Genomic DNA, 19940 nt, shown 5'->3' on the forward strand with positions numbered 1-19940 from the left:
CTGACAAACCCAGCCTCTGTTTAGGCTCTGAGTGCAGATGTAACAAACTAAATCTCCAACTTTCCCGATGGAACAATTATTACCATGGCAGTCTGATACTGCTTTCTGTGACTTCTCATTTTTATATCATTTCCTCAACAACTTTGTATCTCAGACATTAGCATCGCACATAAGCTGACTGTTTTCCGGTGACTTACTATGTGCTAAAGGATAGATTTTGCTCATTATCTAAATTTGCTTAGCGTTTTTATGTACTTTCACTGATTTTTTTCATTCAACTATTTCTTTCAATATTGAAAACACCAGAATTCTGTTTGGGGTTTCCCAGGCCCTTTTACTGGTTAAATTAAAAAATATTTTGGTTAACTTTCTTAAAAAAATAAAAATGATGAAAACATCTTACCTGTAGTGTCTTTGTAGACATTAAATAATTTAACATATACATATTCTCAACATTTATCTCAGAATATAAATTGCATTTTTAGACCCACTGATATGAAGCTTATTATATAAATATGAACCTAGGATTTCAGAGCCAAAGAGAGGACAGCATTTAATGATTTTATATCCTATTTCTTTTATCTTACTGTCAAAAGCTCCATAACTTATGTTATGTGCTCTTTATAAATTTATAGCAAATATGTCCTACCAGGTTCCCCTGGGGTCAGAATGCACAGCCCTGAATGTAGTGGGAACCCTTCTAAGATTCCCCATCTGGATTCTGAGGCTCTAGTGATCCAGAACTTCTGTCCTCCCTCCACATTCCTAAGTCACCTACTAGTGTGGGCCTCTACTGCTGGAGACAGTCAGCTCTCAGTGATTGTTCACAGCCCGTTGTGAACGCCAGGCCCTGCTCTGTCTTACCAAGCAGGTGCCTAAGTCTTGGTGAATATTTACTAACTGGTTTTCATAATAATCTAAATTTTTGTCTCTGTTGAGACAAAAAAAGTTTTCCCCTTCCTAACATTCTTAAGACCTTTAAGGGTGGGGGGATTGTTGATATGATAGGAGGTACTTTTTATAGAGGCAAAATCTCAAAAATAAAAACCTAACATACTATCAAATCCAACCCAATTTACAAATGAGAAATTGAGACTCAAAAAGGTAGTAGTAGCCTGCCAAGGTCATAAAGGCCATGGGTAGCAGAGTCAGGACCATCCTGGGTACTACACTGACCCCTTGTTTCATCAAGTGCTTGTCAGTGGACAAGTTTATAATGGGGGTTGGGGGCAAAGCAAGCAAATGAGTCCACAAGCAGGGGAGATTGCAGTTTCTGACAGCAGTCTCCTGAGACTAGGGATGTCTTGTGCAACCACAGCTGATGAAAGACAAAGTAAAATGAAATGGATCTTACCTGATGTAAACACGGCCAACTGTCAGAGTCCCCGGGGCAACCAGTCATCAAGGAGAATGAGAAAGGGGAAAGGAAGAAAAATGCTTTCATTAGAAGAAAAATGGGAAAATAGGACCAAACTGGAGTACTGCCATCCTACTGAGGGTCTGGGGGGATCACTGGTACCAGAAATTAGAAAAGACTGGCTAAAATCACAGGAAAAATGAGGTAATGGAGACAAGATGCCAATCTTCATCCCTGAGATCTCACTACTGTGAAGACCCCCAGGTCACAGACCATCCCAGAACTAGCTTATCTATAAGTCAAACTCTGAGTGGTTATGACCTTGGAAGGAATACAACAAAAGTTAAGGATCTTCTATGCAGAAAAATTCATGGGGGAATCTTCATGCTCATCATCCATGTGCATACGTGCGTACATACTATTTTAGAATTAATTTAAGTGGGTTCATAGATAGCCTCCTCAGACTCACAAGGAATGTGTAGATCTAGATCCAGTGTAACAAAGTCTTCCAGCTGTCCCCAGCCTTGAGAGCTTGGCTGGCAGTAAGTAGCTTCAAAGTTCAGGTCTACTGTAAAAATATCTTTAAGTAATAATATTTTCTGCTACTTGGCAGAAAAGCCTACCTTCAGCTCAGTGAGTTATGCTACAGAGGTCGCTGCTCAATCTCTTATTCTTTAAATGAGGAAACCAAGCTCATGAAATGACTTGCCTATAACACCGAGACTTAAAAATAAGTCTCCTGACTTTCAATTCACTGTCCTTTCTTTCACACAGCATTGGCTGCAAAAAATGATATTTCTGGAACTGAAGGAAAAGTCATTCTAACTTCAGATTTTTTTTTTCTTTCTCTCGCAATTCACTCATTAAACTATTGCTATCTACCATACATCTACTACTATGTGCTAGGACTATGGAAAATGTGGACATGGTTTCTGTCCCTCGAACAACGTGTCTCCTCTAGTTGAGTAAAATGTGAACTCAGAGGATAATTCCTTTCCCAATTCCTAAACTACAGTTTAGTCTCATAATCCAGATACACAATCTCCCTGGACATAGCAGATACCTGACATCTAACTCCAACATTAACCTTGCCACGCCATTTGAAACTGAGCCAGTGGCAACCTAAATCATGGCAGATCTCCACTGGCAACTTCCCTCAAAGGCAGGGAGGGAGAAATGGACAGTAATTTTAGGATTATGATGATTACTTCCATTTATTAAGCAATTACTGTGTGCCAGACTGTGGCTAAATAGCTCTGCATTTGTTAATGCCACTGGATAGTCACACTAAGCTTTGAGGAAATGCGACTATCTCCATTTTTTGATCATAGTTTGATCCTGTTCTCCACAAATAAGAAACAGATACAGAGAGGATAGCAGATTTGGTACTCTGATTAGAAGTGTTTCATTTTAGAATCTGTGTCCTTTCCATTGATACTCCAACTTAATTTTTAATTTTGCCACTCATTTCAAGTTCCGGTTTTATAAAACTAGAGTATCTCCAATTTCTAGGAGAGGGCTGTTGACAACAGTTTCCACATAAAATTTAATTATTAGGGCGAGAGCCTCCAGAACAAAAATCTCTGCCTCACTCAATTCACTCACCAATAAATTTATCAATTTCACTGTTGCCATCTTAAACTCCCTGAAGTATTGCTTACATTACTTCACACCACTTTCCTAGTCAAAAATATCCAATAGCTCTATGTCCTACTCAGTCAAATCTGGGTTTGATAATCTGGCCTAATTCTCCTTTAGCCATTCTAATACTCCCTATCCCACAGCATCCCTCCAGGAAGCTATTCGAGGTATAGAGTAGCCTCAGGGTCTCAAATGAACCCAATAGTGCATATACTTGTCCCTAGAAATTGCCTTCCTTGGGGTGGCACATGCTTTGCCTTACCTGGCATTCTCACCTTTCTATATTACTCCAATTCACCCATCAAAATCCCAGCTCAAAACTAAGAGGAAAAAAAAATAAGATCTCAACATTCACTCAGATTCTCAAGAGCCAGGAGGGGTATTCTATTACCATTAAGGCTGGAATGGACATTGACTCTGCTACTTCATTTTGACATACTACATGAAATATGATAACAATTACTAGGATCGTAGTTACCATGTAATATTTACTATGTGCTCTTCTAAGCCTTTAACATATTTCACGTCATTTAATGCTCACAAACAACCCTATAAAATGAAGCAGAATGTATATAAGTACGTTCCTTGTCCAAGGTCATCCAGTAGGAAAAGTGGCAGAGTCAGGATTCATAGTAAGGCAGTCTGGCTCCAAGTCCTTGCTCATAACCATTGTGCTATACTGCCTCTTGGCTCAGCATAGTAAGTGGCACTTAGTAAAGTGCTCACTAAATGATGAGTGTTATCACTTTAGAGATGGGTATATGGAGCCCAGGGTGGGGAAAGGATTTGCCCAAGGTTACTCAGCTCATCAGCAGAGCTGGGATTAGAATCTGCGTCTCTTGCCTTTGGGCCTGAATGTATCAGGACCCAATGTAGGTGGAAACCTTCTCTAAAGCTGTCCAGGGCTATGAGCTTTCTCAACTTGGCAGTGTATCCTCTAGGGAGGAGGCAGGGGTACTGACCAGAAAAGGTGGCCGCACAAGCTGATGACGGCATCCTTGGCTGTGTCCAGGCAAATGTTGCACTCAAAGGTGCTGTCCTGCCCTCCACTCTCACCAGCACCGTTGCTGCTGCCACTGGGCCCCCCTGCACTGGAGTTCTCAGGAGATGCAGAGGCCGAGGGCCCCTTGTTTGCCATCTTTGGCTTTCCGCAAACTCTTGAGTGAAGATTCTCCCCAGGAATACCCTGAAAGGCAAAGAGTCCTTGATTGTCCATTTCTGCAGCCCAGTACCCCTTACCCTGGCTCCACACCAATACCCCCATCTCCTCTCAGCTCCAGGAGTTCAGACTGAACTCCTGAGTAGACTTCCCAGGGGCTGCAGAGGATGACAGTTGTGGGGCACTACCTAGAGAGCAATGACTCAGAAACTTCCATGAACATAGCGTAGAATGTTCCACACAAATACACAAACCACGATATAGAGCAGTCTCCAGATGACTCTGGAGAGGAATTGGCATCCTGTCTCACTGTCTTTATATTTTCCCAGGATAAACACCGCGGATGACAAATACTTGCTCAGTCATATTGAACATTCACAGGCTGTCCTCTAACTATGGACAGCCTCTATGTTGGTAGGTAAATCTGCTAAGGCCAGAAAGTATTTGACTGGTACATGCTGGAATATAAAGAAAACCCATAACTATGAAAGGTGAGGTGCTAGGAAGGATAAGAAAAGTCATCTGGTCCAGTATCTTCCACACTGCAATCTTTTGCATTTCTCTTTCTGCCAAGTTAGAAAACCGCCCACCTTATTTTGTCTAAATCAACTTTTTAGCTTCACTACCTTTAAAGAGACGGCTTATGATACTGCTGAAAATAGAAAACCAGTAATACTTAACATAAGTGAAAGATAAATACAAATGTAATGAAGGAAAATCTTTTATTCTCATACCATCTGAAACCATCTGGTACACTCACACCATGCTTTGGGCAAATCTGATTTGATATAATGTCTTTAGGAAACTGTGGCCTGAGACCGCTCGGGCTACTTGACTCATGTGGAGCTGAGACTGGGATTCATGACACTTAGTTTGTATTCAAATCACTGTGCCAACACAGACCAAGCTGGCCACCAAATGCTGGAAGAAAGAGAATGTTGTTCACTAACATCTCCAAATCAAAGAGTCTGCCAGGAGCTGAACAGAAGGAAGACTAGACCAACACCAAAGGATACTCAGAAATTTTGGGTGCAGATTAAAAATCTGTCAAGAGCCCTGATCTGGCCACCCTCACAATCTCAGAAATTCCAAGGAGGAAACACTAGCTAGCTACCACAGCCAGAGAACCAGGGGCTTGGATGCTGGTCCCAGTCAACAGATGCTTTTGGGAACCTCCCTTCTCCTCCCTGGGCCAGTTTTCTCATCTGTAAACTGAGGCACTAGACTACATGGTCTCCTAGGTGCCCCTTTCCAGCTCTGAAACTGTGTCGTTCCAGGTCACCTCATCCACCCTCTCCAAAGCAGGTGGCCTGCCACAAGTCTGGGACTCACCAATGGAGCACAAGACCGCCACCCTGATTTCAGCTTCTGAAGTATGAGGAGGTGAGGACCAAAAATCCAGTCGTCTCTCAGGCCAAGCAGACTTTCTATACGCCACCACCTCAGAACTCTGGACTCACGAGCATCTCTCAGCACAAAAGCAGCTCACTGACTTAGGGAGAAGAGGCCGGCTCACTGCCACCTTTTCACTCGGTTACATCATTTTACATAATGTCCCAGAAGGACAGCTGGCTACCAGCAGCACCAGTGCCTTGCTGGTCACGGTTCCACGACCTTCCCCACAACCCAGTACTTCCTCCTCTCCATATACATTTGCTCTCTTCGTAGGATGGAGTCTGCTTGTGAGGGCTACATTATGGCCTTTCTTTGCCTTTCTAGCTAAAGTATCCCACACATTTTTCTTCAAAAAAAAAAAAAATCTTTTAAAATGAAGGACTGTGTGTATAGATATGGAAATACAACCATAAAGACAGGTTCACAGATTGATCTTGACTGTCTTCTGTCAAGACAGCAGACGATACAACCAATAAAGCATTCTTCCTTGAAAAGAAAACACAGACTCTAATCAAGCCTCTAAAATGAATTACCCATTTACAGAAAATATGGGGCACAGATGCATGTGTTAAACAACTCCAAGAGGATACAATCAGCAAATCTAGCATGTGGAACTTTTTACAGGACAAATAATCCAAGTTCTCTAAAAAATCAATAGCATGGGTGGGCATGGCATTACACTTGGCAATATGAGTGTCTCTCTGGAACCAGATTCAAATAAATCAACTGTAAAAAGTAATTTGTGAGATGACTGACAAAAATTAGATTTAGCCTGAGTATTAGTTGATATTAAGGAATTGTTAATTTTGTTGAGTATGATAATGCTATTGTACAATGTTTTTGAAAAATTCTCATCTGCTAGAAATATATACTTAAGTATTAATGAAAGAGTGATAAGCTGTTTAGGATTTGCTTTAAAATACTCTGGGGGAAAGGTGAAAGTGGAGAGAAAAGATGAATTAAGAACAGGAAAGTTGATGGTTGTTGGTACTGGATGATGAATGGAGACTCACTGTAGTAGTTTGTGTGTGCTTATAAATTTCCATAATAAAAGGTATTTAAAAAAAATGGTCAGGTTGCAAAAGAGCATGTGTATGAATGGGTAAAAACAAAGCATATAAATGAGTGTGTGTATACAAATATATAAATATATACATATATATGTATATATACTTATATAGACACACGCATATATACACATATGCAAAGAAAATGTCTAGAAGGCACATACTAAACTATCAACAGTTATTTCTGGGATTATGAGGGCTGGGGAATTTTGAATTTTATATTCTTATCTTGTTTTAATGTTTTATGATAAGCAGACATTACTCTTACAACAATATTTTTTAAAAGGAAATTATAAAATCTATGTATAATATTACATTTGTTAAATAATATAAATATTAGTAAATGTCTTTTAAAATGTAGAACATACCTACCTGTTAATAGTGATTATCTCTGTATTGGTGGGGCTTAGAGGTAGTGACTTACACTTTCTAAATCTTCCCCATTCATAAAACTGACATTTTTACATGTATTAATTTTGAAATCAGACATGAGTGAGAGAACATGTTTTTAAAATTTCCCCAATGTTCCAGTTTTCCCCAACACTGAAAAGCTCTGAATTCAAGTCCTGACTCCACCACTGACTAACCATGTAGCTAAGGGCAGACACCCAGATGGCTTCGACTATTTTTCTCATCTGAAAAGTGAGGGTGTCATGCCTCCTACAGGGCTGCTAAGGTGGCCCTGTGAGATAACATAGTAACTTGAAGAGTGGACCGAGGTAAGAGAGGGCTGTTGCTGCTGGGGCAATGCACACACACAGACACACACACACACACACACACACACACACACGCACGCATGCACACACACACATACCCTGGTCCACTGCCCTCTCCACTCCCTGGACCTAACAAAGCTCTGCATGGTGCATAATCCTACACATAGGCACAAGGGGACAGTCAGGTTCAAGGTAAGTATCACCTGACAGTATCAGGTCAGCTCAGAGTTTGCAGGGAGTAGCTGCCTTGGAGCAAGCCAGGCACTAGGAACAGGTCTGCATGGCCCAACTCTACACAGATCACATCACTCTTATCCTAATTTTTAGCAGACTAATTACATGGTGCTTACCTGGGTTCTAGAGCCTCATCCTGGAAGGCACTTAAATATTTGCTGAGTACGTTCAGGCATGCATGACTAATATTGGTCAACACCCAGGCCAACTACTCACAAATGTCTTTTTGCAATATATCCTTGGCCCCAGAGCTGCACACCCATCCCTGGAGCCTCTTCTCCTCATCTCCTCCCTACTCTCAAGCACAGGAACCTTACTGCGTCAGGGCAACATGGCAGAAATGGGCAACCTTCCCTGGTAACTGTCCACTGAGCACCTGCAGAAAAACGAAATGTGGCCATGACTTCATGGACCCAGACTGAGACAGTGACTCAGAGGACAGAGGGCCCTGGTCAGCTCAGGAACTGGACAGAGTAAAAGGGAAGTAGGCTCGGAGCATGCCTGAGCTGCCATTCTAATAAATTTTTTTCCTGGTCTCTGTAGAGCTTAAAGACTTGGACCTGACCACACAGAGACCTTGTGGCTGGTTTTGTGCCCCTGTCTCTAACCTGACCATTCTTCATTCTTGATCTGAATCCATTTTCTAGTTTTAAAAACACTTACATCTATTACCACTTCTGACCTTTAGTTTACAGAGGAGGACACCAGGCCATGGATGTTAGAGGATTTGCCCAAGGCCAGATCATCATACAGTGCCAAATTCAGACTTTCCAACATAGCATTAGGACTCTTTTCACTCTTACATATTTAACATGCAGCTCTACAAAGTTAAATACCTGGGCTTTGTTTTCCCTCAAATTCATTGTGCAATGCTATAATTTTTGTGTTCTTTGAAGTGAATGCAAAGCAAACTCACCACTCAACCATTTATGCATTCAATCAACAGAGCTCCAGCAGTATCAACTACAATCAAGGCTGGCTGTGTGTGTAGGGGGGTGGTCACAAAGAAGAGCAAGGTCAAGTTAAAGCTCTGGAGTCTGGGACAGGAGCTAAGGAAGATATATGGATTCTTAACAAGGGGCTACATCAAACATCAAACTTGCCTCTTTGTTCTAAACAAGGTACCTTCTCAGAGATATGGTTCCTAGACCCTCTCAGGGATTTAAATAGAATCTAGATGTGGATAGGGCCCACTAATCTACATCTTTGAATAAGTGTGCCCTACTTTCCACTCCAGATGATTCTTGGATGAAGAGTTTTGGAAATCCAGCTCTCAAACAGAGAGAATGATACCAAAAGCAAAATGCAATACAGCACGGCACAGAGTTTGGGAGGGACAGTAAACTCAAGAGCCTGTCCTTCAGAATACACAACCCCTAGCTACAGCCAGAGGCACTATGGAGAGGTCAGATAAATTTGGGAGGTGAAGGACAAGTTCACTGAGATCTCAGACCAGCCAGTGCCTGGTCCATCCAGGACAGAGCTTACCGTGTAAGAAACAAGTTCACACCTAGTTTCAAAAAGCATTCCTAAATTTGAGAAGTCAAGGGCAGCACATGTGTGCTGGGACTAAAGCAGATATTCAATGCTTAATTATCTCTTAGGAATAGAGTCTAGAAGCTAAAGGGAACTGACCCAGAATCCTCACTCTTTTTACCTTCCCAGAGCTGGTCTGTTCCACCTCACAGAACTGAGCAAGGGAGAGAATGCGAGTTGCATATCCCTGTAAAAACCACCAGGGAACTGGACCTCATGAAGAATTCTCCAGGTTCTAGAGAACAGCAGGTATTCATAATCTGCCTCCTCTGCCCTTTTAACTCAAAGAATTCCCCCTGGACCAGGGTGTACAGAGAAATTTAGAAATGTTAATCCTAGTTATGAAAATAACAAATTTGAGTGATAAATAACTGGCATGAGCCAAGAGGGGACCCAGCAGAGGTCCTGGGCACATGCTTGTTCATATATGCCAAGAACTGCAGTGTGCCTGAGTCTGTCTGTGCTGCTCATTAGGCTACGGCAGTACCATGAGTAGGCAGAGATGGGACCTGCATTCCGAGAACGTCTACATCACACTCACAGAAGGTTGGGGTAGGAAGAAATCTGAGTAAGTTCATTGGAACTTGGATGCACAGAAATGAGGCTCTAAACTTTTAGAGTCTAAATGGAGTTTAGGTCCCCAGGCTAGTTCACAGACGCCTGGCCCTCAAATACAGGACGAAGGGCATGAATGGCCTTTCAGGTCCAGAAGGACAGAGCGGGCTGAGAGGACTGGCCTCTTTTCCTTGGGGCAGCACTCGTCCTTTTCTCTGGTCCCTTCTAATATCCCTATCTGTTCAACCAACCCCACTCCTACCTTCAATGATTTATTACAGTTTCTACTGGCTAGGCATTCAGGATACAAAAATAAAAGATTCAGTCTAAAGGGGGACACAGACAAGTAAACCAAAAAAGCAGCTCAGTGCGCTGGCAGCTGACAGAAGTGTGTACAGTGTGTGAGGGCTGAGCATGCTGGGGAGGATGCAGACACAGCACACAGGACAACTAGACAATTCACTGTGCCAAGTTCAGTGTGGCTGGAGCCCAGGGCACCCATGGGTATGTGGTAGGGCAGCACGGGCTGGGACTGAGACAAGAAGAAAGGCCTTGTGTCCATATTTGAGTGGGGATTCTAGGGTCGGCTGTGCCTACTTTTCCACATTTTCTTCTATTGCTTCTGAATCGAACTGAGTTTTCTGTTTTAAGCTTCAATGCTTTCTTTTAAGAAAGGGTGAAGTAGAATTGGATTGTCCCACCACAAGCTTTTAAGGGTTATCCAAGAGGCTGCCTTTTGTCATCCCTTATGTCACTGTCTTTAAATGTTCCTTAACTTTTACTTAGGACTTTTGTCCTTAAAAATTAGCATGGCGGAGAAGAATTTGATGGTTTTGGTTTCAAATCTCAGCTCTGCCACTCTGTGACTTCACACGTTTTCTCTCTGAGCCCTTGTTTTACTCACAGGGCAGTTGTAAGAAATAAAGAGATAAAACTAAGTAATTAGCCCAGTGCCCAGAACACGGTTAAGTGCTTAAGAACTGTTAATCCCCCCATCCACTGTAAGGTCTCTCAGCAGTACACTGGAGTGTACTGCTGCTTTATATTCCCATAGAGCTACGCAATCAGCAGGTACTTGGTTAATTTGCTGAATGGATAGTCACAACTTCCCTTTCTGAATGAGCATCGTTCCTTGAAGGCACAGTAGGTTAGACATCAGAACTACATAAGAAGAAATCCATAATGGGACACACTTGAGCCAGGCAAAATTAGATTTTCCCCAAAACTGTTAAAATCAGGAGGCACCTGTTATATTTATAATCATTGTGGATAACATCAACTAACACTCTGCTCAGCCCTTTACACGAATTATTTCATTTAATCTTTACGGCCCACATTTGAGGTAAACACCACTTTACCAATGTTAGCATCCACTGGCTCAAAATAGTTAGGTCATAGGCCCATGGTCACAGAGCCAGTCAGAGGCAAAGCTTCCCAACTCCCAAGCCAATGTGTTTAACAGACAGTACCTGAGTGATGTGTTCATGTGTCTTGTCTCCCCAAACTCAGACCTAGCTTCCAGGTGCCTTACTCAACAGAGCTAGGCACCTCAAGAGCACTTCATAAATGTACATGGGTTGATGGAGCTAATGCCCCAGAGTGCTTACAAACATAAGACTTAATACGAATTTAGCCAACTAAAGTTGTGGAAAATTAGCATCCTAAAAGAACAAGACCTTCTTCTGTTATGTTTTTCAGAACTGGAAATGCTATATAACCTTTTGAAATAATTTTTAAAAAATATAAGTATTGCCCAAAACTCTTAAACAAATGAGATAAAAAGATCAGGGATCTGCAATCAGGAAAATATTCAAGTTTTCCAAAACTGGTACTCATCTCTATTAGAGAGAACACTACTCTTACAGAGGATTATTCACTAAACTTATTTACTTTAGTTAGACACCTCCTAGAGCCTGACAAATTGGATGTTCAATAAATGTATGTGAATAAATGATGGGGATTTGACAATTTCAACTCAAATCAACATAATTGAGTAAAATATCATATTAAAGATCTTCAGACTAGACAGATCCCAGTTTAGAGCTGTGGATTTTTAGTATAATACAGTGAAAGGAAAAATCTGGAGCCAGAAGACCTAGTCTGCCACTCAGCTCTGCCACTCACAAATCCAGGATCTTCACCTGCAAATAGGGTAACTGTGTCTGCCCTTCCTTTGTTATCGGAAAAGTTTTCAAAATGAGGGCTTTGCTTTTATTTTCAGTCAGTAAATCCTTATTAATTCTATAATGTCTCATTATTTCAGATTATACCTGAGGTTGAGCTACAGATCTCTAAAATACTCTGAAAGTGGAGTATAAAAAGAAAATGAGTAAGGTTGACAAGATTTAACTGATTAAGAAGAAAACTATCTAAGAGTTTAATAACATCCAGCATATACTTGACAAAACAATGACCTTACTTCTTCCAATAGGAGGCCCTGAGGAGGACCATCAGGAGAGTATATGTAAGACAGAACAACCACAGTTAAAAATAATAAAATCAAAATGGCATCATTTTGAATAATCTTTAATATTGACTTCTACAAATCATTGTGTCCCAAGCCCCCTGATATTATTCATTAGCGCCGTTTGGAAAACATTTAAAGAATGCCCAGAATTAGGCTCAATGATTACAATAAAACAAAGATTCTGGTTCCTGCCCTCAAGTCCATGGTCTAGTCAGAATTTAACTATTTTTTTAAAAAAAATCTCACAGTGAAAAATGGCTTTGTAGAGATGGCATTGTCAAGAAAAAACAATTTTCTTGTACTTCTGCCCAGGATCCACTCCAGAGGGCTGTCCATCTTTATGAAACCCTGCCATGTCTACAACACAAGGTGCTTCTGAGGAGCAATTGGCAGTGTGGTTATTGAACAGTCACATGCCGTAGAGACTACCACAGGCGCCAATGTGGTGACTGGTTCCAGGTTGGAATGGCCAGCCAGTCTCCTAGGCCATTTCCACAGAAGAAGGCATGGCTTGCTGCTTCTGATCTCTACGTGTCCTTAGGTCAGCTAGGATACAAGTGCACCGGTGCTTTGCTCCCACTGCTCAGTGAAATCGAGAGACAGACTCATGTTATCCCCAGCTGATGTGAAGAATAAAGCAGCAGAGTCCATATTAGCCGTGAAGCAATTAGGGCCACTTCTGAAGTCTTAGCGGCTTCTTCCTACTTTAAAACTACATTTCTGGCAATGATTTCTTGGATATGACACCAAAGGCACAGGCAACAAAGAAAAAATAGACAAATTAGACTTGATGAAAATTTAAAAATTTGTGCATCAAAAGACACTAACAACAGAGTAAAAAGGCAACTCACAGAATGGGAGAAAATATTTGCAAATCATGTATCTGAGGGATCAATATCCAGAAAAATAAAGAACCCCTAAAATTTAACAACAACAACAAAAAATAATCTGATTTAAAAATAGGCAAAGGGCTTGGATAGACGTTTCTTCAAAGAGACTCAAATAGCCAAAAACAACATAAAAAAGTGCTGTTCACTAATTATTAGGAAAATGCTAATCAAAACTAACAGATACCACCTCACTCATTAGGATGGCTACTGATAGGGTTCCCAGACCCAATTCTAATGTGGGGGCAGGTTCCCCACACCAACAAACAATTTTTTCACACCACTAGTGTGTCCAAGAATTCACCTCAATTCTGACACTACCCAGAGACAGCATTGGATTCCACAGTTAAGGGTTCAGTCCTACAATACTGTCGTCTCCTTACACACACACATACTTCACATGCCTGCCACAAAAGCCCAGGCTCTAACCTGTGCTTCTGACCAACAAGCTACAGATTGGAGGTTCCAATGAATCCCTCCAACTCAGAATGCCAAATGCAAGTCCAGATTGTTACCTGTACCTATGACTAACTAACTGGCTATACAGAGGTTCCAATGATCCCCTCCTTGAGTTCAACTAATTTACCAGACCGACTCACAGAACTCAGGAAAACTACTCACTAGGTTACCATTTATTACAAAGGATATTAGAAGATAAAAATCAACAGCCAGATGAAGAGATACGTAGGATAAGGTCCCAAACAAAGGCACTTCTGTCCTCATGCAGCTTGGGGCCTGGCTTGGGGCTCACCACTGTGGCACATGAAGGTATTCTAGTTCCACAATGTGGAAGCTCTCTGAAAAATAAGGACCAACAAGCTGTCCTCTTGGCTTTTTATGATGAGTTGATTAATCATGATTGACTAAGTCACTGGCCATAGGCAACTGAACGCAATCTTTATGCCCTCTCCTGGTCCAGGTGGGGGGTGGGATGGGTGGGACTAAAAGTGTCAAACCTGTAGTCACATGGTTGGCTCCACTGGCAATCAGCTCCCATTCTGCGGTGCTTTCCTAGTCACCTCAATGACATAATAAAAGACACCAAACCCAGTCCTCAGCCCCGCCCCCGCCCTCAGAAATCCTAAAGGTTTTCAGAGCTTGAGCCATGAACTGTGAATAAAGACCAAATATCATAAATTACAGTTTTGCAGCTACTATGAAATAACAAAACCAAAAAAAAATCCCCAGAAAATAACAAGTGGTGATAAGGAGATGGAGAAACTGGAACCCTTGTGCACTTTTGATGGAAACATAAAATAGTACAGCTGCTGTGAAACATTGTATGAAAATTAAAAATAGAATTACCATATGATCCAGTAATTCCACTTCTAAGTATGTACGTAAAAGAATTGAAAATGGGGTCTTGAAGAGATATTTGTACACCCATGTTCATATGTGCATTAGTCATGATAGCTAAAATGTGGAAGCAACCCAAGTGTCCATCAAATGAATATGCAAAATGTGGTATATGCATACAATGGAGTATTATTCAGCCTTAAAAGGAGAGAAAATTCTGACACATGCTACAACAAGAAGGAACCTTGAGGACATTATGCTAAGTGAAATAAGCCGCTCAGAAAAAGACACTGTAGGATTCCACTTAAGTGAGGTACTTGGAATAGTCAAATATATAGAGACTGAGAGAATGTGGTTGCCGAGGGTTGAGGGGGAGAAAGGGGAGTTATTGTTTCATGCGTGTAGTTTTAATTTTACGAAATGAAGAGTTCTGAAGATGGATGGTGGTAATGGCTGCACAGCAGTATGAAAGTACTTCATAATCACTGAACTGTACACTTGATGGTTAAGACAGTATATTTTATGTTATGTATATTTTACCACGATAAGAAAAATTGGGGGAGGGAAATCCCTATATATTCACAAAAGGTCATTCCACAAAGATTATTGTATGATTGCATTACAGGAAATATCTACAATAGGCAAATTTGCAGAAAGAAAATGGATTAGAGGTTAGCAGGAGCTAGGGTGAGGGGAGAACAAGGAGTTATTTCTTAACGAGGACAGAGTTTATGTTTGGGGTGATGAAAAAATTTTGAAAACAGAATAGTGGAGATGGTTAACAACACTGTGAATTTACTTAGTGCCACTGAACTGTACACTTAAAAATAGTTAAATGGTAAATTGTTATGTATATTTTACCACATAAAGTTTTAAAATATGTTCCTATTAAAAAAGAAAAACTAGATTTCCACCCACTAAGACCACGTTGAGTACTTGTTATATACATTATATCTACAATAAGACTTACTGACTTACTGAATAAGTGAATGGTTTAAGCAAATGTATTAGAGGTAATGCTTACAGAAGAGGCTGGCAAAAACATGGAGATATTAACATCAAACTGTTAAAAGAAAAAAGCAAGCTATAGAACTATGAACAGTGAATGATTTCACTATTAAAAATGTACCCAGTGGGGGAGAAACAAGAAGAAAAAAAAAGCAACTATAATAAAGGCTCTCTTTAGATACTGGAAGTAGAGATGACTGGGGTGGGAGGAGAGGGGAGCTTTTCTGTATTTTCCAGAATGTCTAAAATGAACGCTGCTTTCCGAGTTAAAATTAGTTTAGTTTTTTTTTTTTTTTTTTAAAGTATATGTTCAAGATGGTCTGGTTATAACTGAATGCTGAGGTCAAGAGAGGCGTGGGTACCCAGATAGCTCTGCCACCACAAGTAGCTGCCCAAGGCTATCACCAGTCCCACATGTCCCAAGCCATCACCTACTCTTCTACTCCCTGCTCTGACCAAACACCAGAGTAGCTCCCAAATAGCAGGATTCCCTATTGGTCTTATCACATCCTGGATGATGCTGTGGTACCTTTTTCACTTGACCACGGCCACTCTAGCTCTGCATGGTCAGCAGTACTTAGGGACTAGCCAAGCTTTGTATGGTCAGTGGTTTCAAATAGACAACTTACTCTGCACTTCAGCATGTCCAAATCCAACTCCATTAAGATCAGGGGATCTGCAAACTCTTTGAATATTTACATGCAAGATTATACATGATGACAAACAATGCAATTACAAAATGGGCAAAGGATCGGAACAGACATTTCTCCAAAGAAGATATATAGATGGCCAATATGCACATGAAAAGATGTTCAACAGCATCAGTAATTAGGAAAATGCAATAAAAACTACAATGAGATGCTGCTTCACATCCACTGGGGTGGATATCTTATTTTAAAAAAGGACAATAACAAGTGTTGAAGAGGACATGGAGAAAGTGGAACCCTCATATATTGCTAATGGAGAGGTAAATTGGTGCAGCTGCTGTGAAAAACAGCGTGGTGGTTCCTTGAAAAGTTAAACACAGGGTTGCCATATGACCCAGCAATTCTACTCCTAGATATACACATCCAAGAAAACTGAAAATATGTTCAAACAAAAACTTGTACATGAATGACCACAGGAGCACTATTCAGTCGCCAAAAGATAGAAACAACCCAAATGTCCATCAACTGATAAATGGATAAATGAAATGTGGTGTAGTCACACAATGAAATATTATTTGGCCGTAAAAAAGGAATGAAGTACTGATACATGCTACAACATGGATGAATCTTGAAAACATGCTCAAAGAAACCACACAAAAGGCCACATACTATATGATTCTAGATTAGTGGTTGCAGGAGATGGCAAGAAGGAATAATATGGAGTAACTGCTCATGTGTACAGGGTTTCTTTCTGGGATAATAAAAATGATCGGGAATTAAGACAGTGATGGTTGCACAGCCTTATGAACATATTAAAAACCACTGAATTGTACACTTTAAAACGATGAATTTTATGATAGGTGAATTCTAGCTTTAAAAAAATTTGAGACAGTCTATAAAATAATTGGCCAATCTTTTTCAAAAGTTTACAGTCATGAAAGACAAAAAAAAAAAAAAAGACTTATGAACAGTTTCAGACTGAAAGGGACTAAATAGACTTGACAACTAAATACAATGTAGGAAACTGAATTGGATCCTGCAGCAGAAAAAGAACATTTGTGGGACAAGTGGCAAAATTTGAATAAAGTCTACAGATTAGTTAGTAGTGTTGTATTAATGTTAAATTTATTCTTTAAATAATTTTACTATTTTAATATGACTGTGTAAAATGTTAACATTAGGGAAAGCTCGGTGAAGAGTATATAGGAAATCTGTGATTTTTTTTTTGCAAGTCTAAAATTATTTCAAAATAGAAAGTTTAAAAAATGTATGTGATGCAAGTTGGGGGCTGGCAGGTTTTTTCTGTAAAGCACCATACACTAAAAATTTTAGATTCTTTAGACTATATGGTCTCTGGGGTAATGACTTAAGTCTGTTGCCGAAGACAATGTGCAATTGAACAAGTATGGCCCTGTTCCAATAAAACTTTATTTATGGACACTGGAATTTGATTTTCCTATAATTTTCATATATCGTATTATTTTCTCTAGCTTTATTCCCCATCACCTAAAAATGTAAAAATCATTCCTAGCTCACAGGCCATGTAAAAACAGTCAGTGGGGCCAGATTTGGACCATAAGCCATATATTGCAGACTTTTGCTCTAGGTCAGAATTTGCCAATGTATGCTTCAATAAAAAAAAAGAGGTGCTTCACATCAATTAAGTTTGGCAACAGATTAAACAAAGTTAGACACATTCTTTATGGCAGGATATCTCAGTGCCTTTATTGTGGTATCACACACTGAGAAGCTCCAAAAAAGGGATAATGCATATGTAGCTTTTTCCAAACTTATTACTATAGAACACTTTTTCTGGAAGCATCTTTTCAGACTAGTGGCCTGAATAATACACTATGTAAATGTTGATCTAGGTACTTTTTAAAAAATACATTTTCAGATTGAGAAGTTTTAAAAACACCACCAAATTAAAATTATTTTACCCAGCACCTGGATAATATCTGAATAAGCATTTCACAACTTTTTTAATACTAGGAAAAACAAACAAGGCAAGAAGTTAAACAAAGATAGAAAATCTTGGCTGAAACTCAACCTTTTGTGAGGCAGGAAGCATGTGAACAGGACTGGATCATAACACAGAATCTTAGCTCCAAAGGGCAACATAAGCATTCTAAAAGGTTTTGAAAAAGTGGTCTGCTTAGAGTTAATCACAAAATAAAGAGCTTTGATTTTGATTAGAAAACTAAAGATACACTAGAAGCATTATATGAAGATTATCCCTAAGTGAGGATGTACTGGTATGTCGAGTCCACAAAATGGACTGATTTTAAAATGCTGGATGGAATGTTAGCCAACAGACTGCAAAATTATCTTGGCAGACAAAACATCTATACAACACACTGCCGGAGTAAGGACAGGGATTTATTTATGTCCCAGGGAGGAATGGCTGGCCTGAACAACCTCAATGGATCCGTCTGACTGACACTCTTCCATTGTGTGATCCAAAGGGTTCACTGGCTTCTCTTGATCAAACGAACTCTTTAGAGGCATTTCCAAGTTATTCTAAGAAAATAAACTACAAACCATTGAGGAGGGGACCTTGCTTGGTTATTCACTCAACAAACATTTTAAGGAGCACTTATCAGATGGGTCATTCCAAAGTCCTTGAAAAAGATGGTTCACAGGACAACCAGGGAGAGATTACATAAGATATATTACATTGAGATCCACTGGCCTTACTTCCAGAAGATGTAGGCTGGGGGGATGGAGGTGTCAGGAAAAGAGGGCAGACAAAAGAAGTCAGTCAATCAAAAAGATTCAAAATAACCACTCAGAATCAGACACTTTGAAGTTGGAAAGGACTGTCATCTAATACCTGTATACCTCCTTCAACAGGGAGTTCATTAACTTTGGAGGCAATCCATTCCACTGCTGGTCACCTATGACCAGCATTAAGTCAAAATCTTCCTGTAGAATCCACCTATTGGTCTCAGTTCAGCCTCTTTCCATCCCAAAGATGACATAGAAGCCCTCTTCACCATAACTATTTTTTTCAGGTTTTAGAGACAGTTCCCTTCTATTTTCTCCTTTCTGGGATAAATACTTAGTTCTTTCAAAGATCCTGAAGAGGCTCCAGCTGCCTCAAAGCAAAGAATGGGTATCTAGTACTCAAGGCAGGAAACCACGTAAGATCAGTGAACCTCAAACATCAGCAAGTTTAGGACCGGCCCCCCGCCCCCACGCCCCTAGGCGTCTGTTCAAACGCAGGTTGCGACCCAGATTCAAAATAAGAGGTCTTGAATCCCCCAAGGTAAAGTATGCACCCACAGGGCATTTCAAAGCGGATGGTAGAAGAAAAGTATTTTGAGAAACATTGCCTTGTTTTACAAATGATGATATTGAGGCCCCGCACAGAGAAGGGATTTGGCCCCAGAACGCATAATTGGCTGTTGGCAGCGAAGTCTCGAAAAAGGGTCTTTTTACTCCCAAGCCCATCTCCGTTCACCACGCTTCCCGGCCCCTGCTTCTCAACTTGGGGGCAAACTCATTAAAAGCACATCTACGTGAGAGAGGCGGCCGCGAGCGGGAGACAAGAGTTAGAGGAAGTCCCTGCCTGGTAAGGAGAGCTCGTGAGGAGCCTTTTACCTTCTTGGAACCTCAGTTTCCCCAAACTGTAATTACAGGACGGAAGATCACAGCACCAGCCGACCTCTCTTTTGGAATAGAAGGCCCCAGGCAGAGGCAGGTTTGTACCCTGAGCTCAGATGTCGTGGCCCGTGGGCCGGAGAAGGCTGAACCCTGTCCTCCGCCCGCGTCCCTCAGTCTCGACAGCCCCTAGATCCCCTTCCTCTCAGCCCTCAAGTACCTGCCGCTGCTCAGCTAACGCCACCGAGGTCTCCGTCAGGGGTCCGCTCCGCGAGTCTGTCAGCTCACTCAAGTCGGTTGGGCCGGACCTCGGACCCCTCCTACGCGGCCTCAGGTCACCTGACACAGAGCCTCCTCTCTCCAAGAGAC

At 40.9% G+C, this 19940-nt stretch overlaps 1 protein-coding gene across 1 annotated transcript in view; it reads right to left on the reverse strand.

Moving 5' to 3' along the window:
- RNF185 (ring finger protein 185) overlaps nt 1-19940 on the reverse strand; it is a 29532-nt gene extending 9592 nt beyond the window's left edge. Inside the window, exons 1-3 of the mRNA XM_016165371.2 lie at nt 19792-19940; nt 3961-4184; nt 1355-1373 (exon numbers count right to left, since the gene is read on the reverse strand). Coding sequence (XP_016020857.1) covers nt 1355-1373; nt 3961-4136 — 195 coding nt within the window. The 5' untranslated portion in view covers nt 4137-4184; nt 19792-19940. The remainder of the gene's footprint in view (nt 1-1354; nt 1374-3960; nt 4185-19791) is intronic.

Source organism: Rousettus aegyptiacus, unplaced genomic scaffold (genome assembly GCF_014176215.1).
Source record: "Rousettus aegyptiacus isolate mRouAeg1 unplaced genomic scaffold, mRouAeg1.p scaffold_m13_p_5, whole genome shotgun sequence".
NCBI classification, from domain to species: domain Eukaryota; kingdom Metazoa; phylum Chordata; class Mammalia; order Chiroptera; family Pteropodidae; genus Rousettus; species Rousettus aegyptiacus.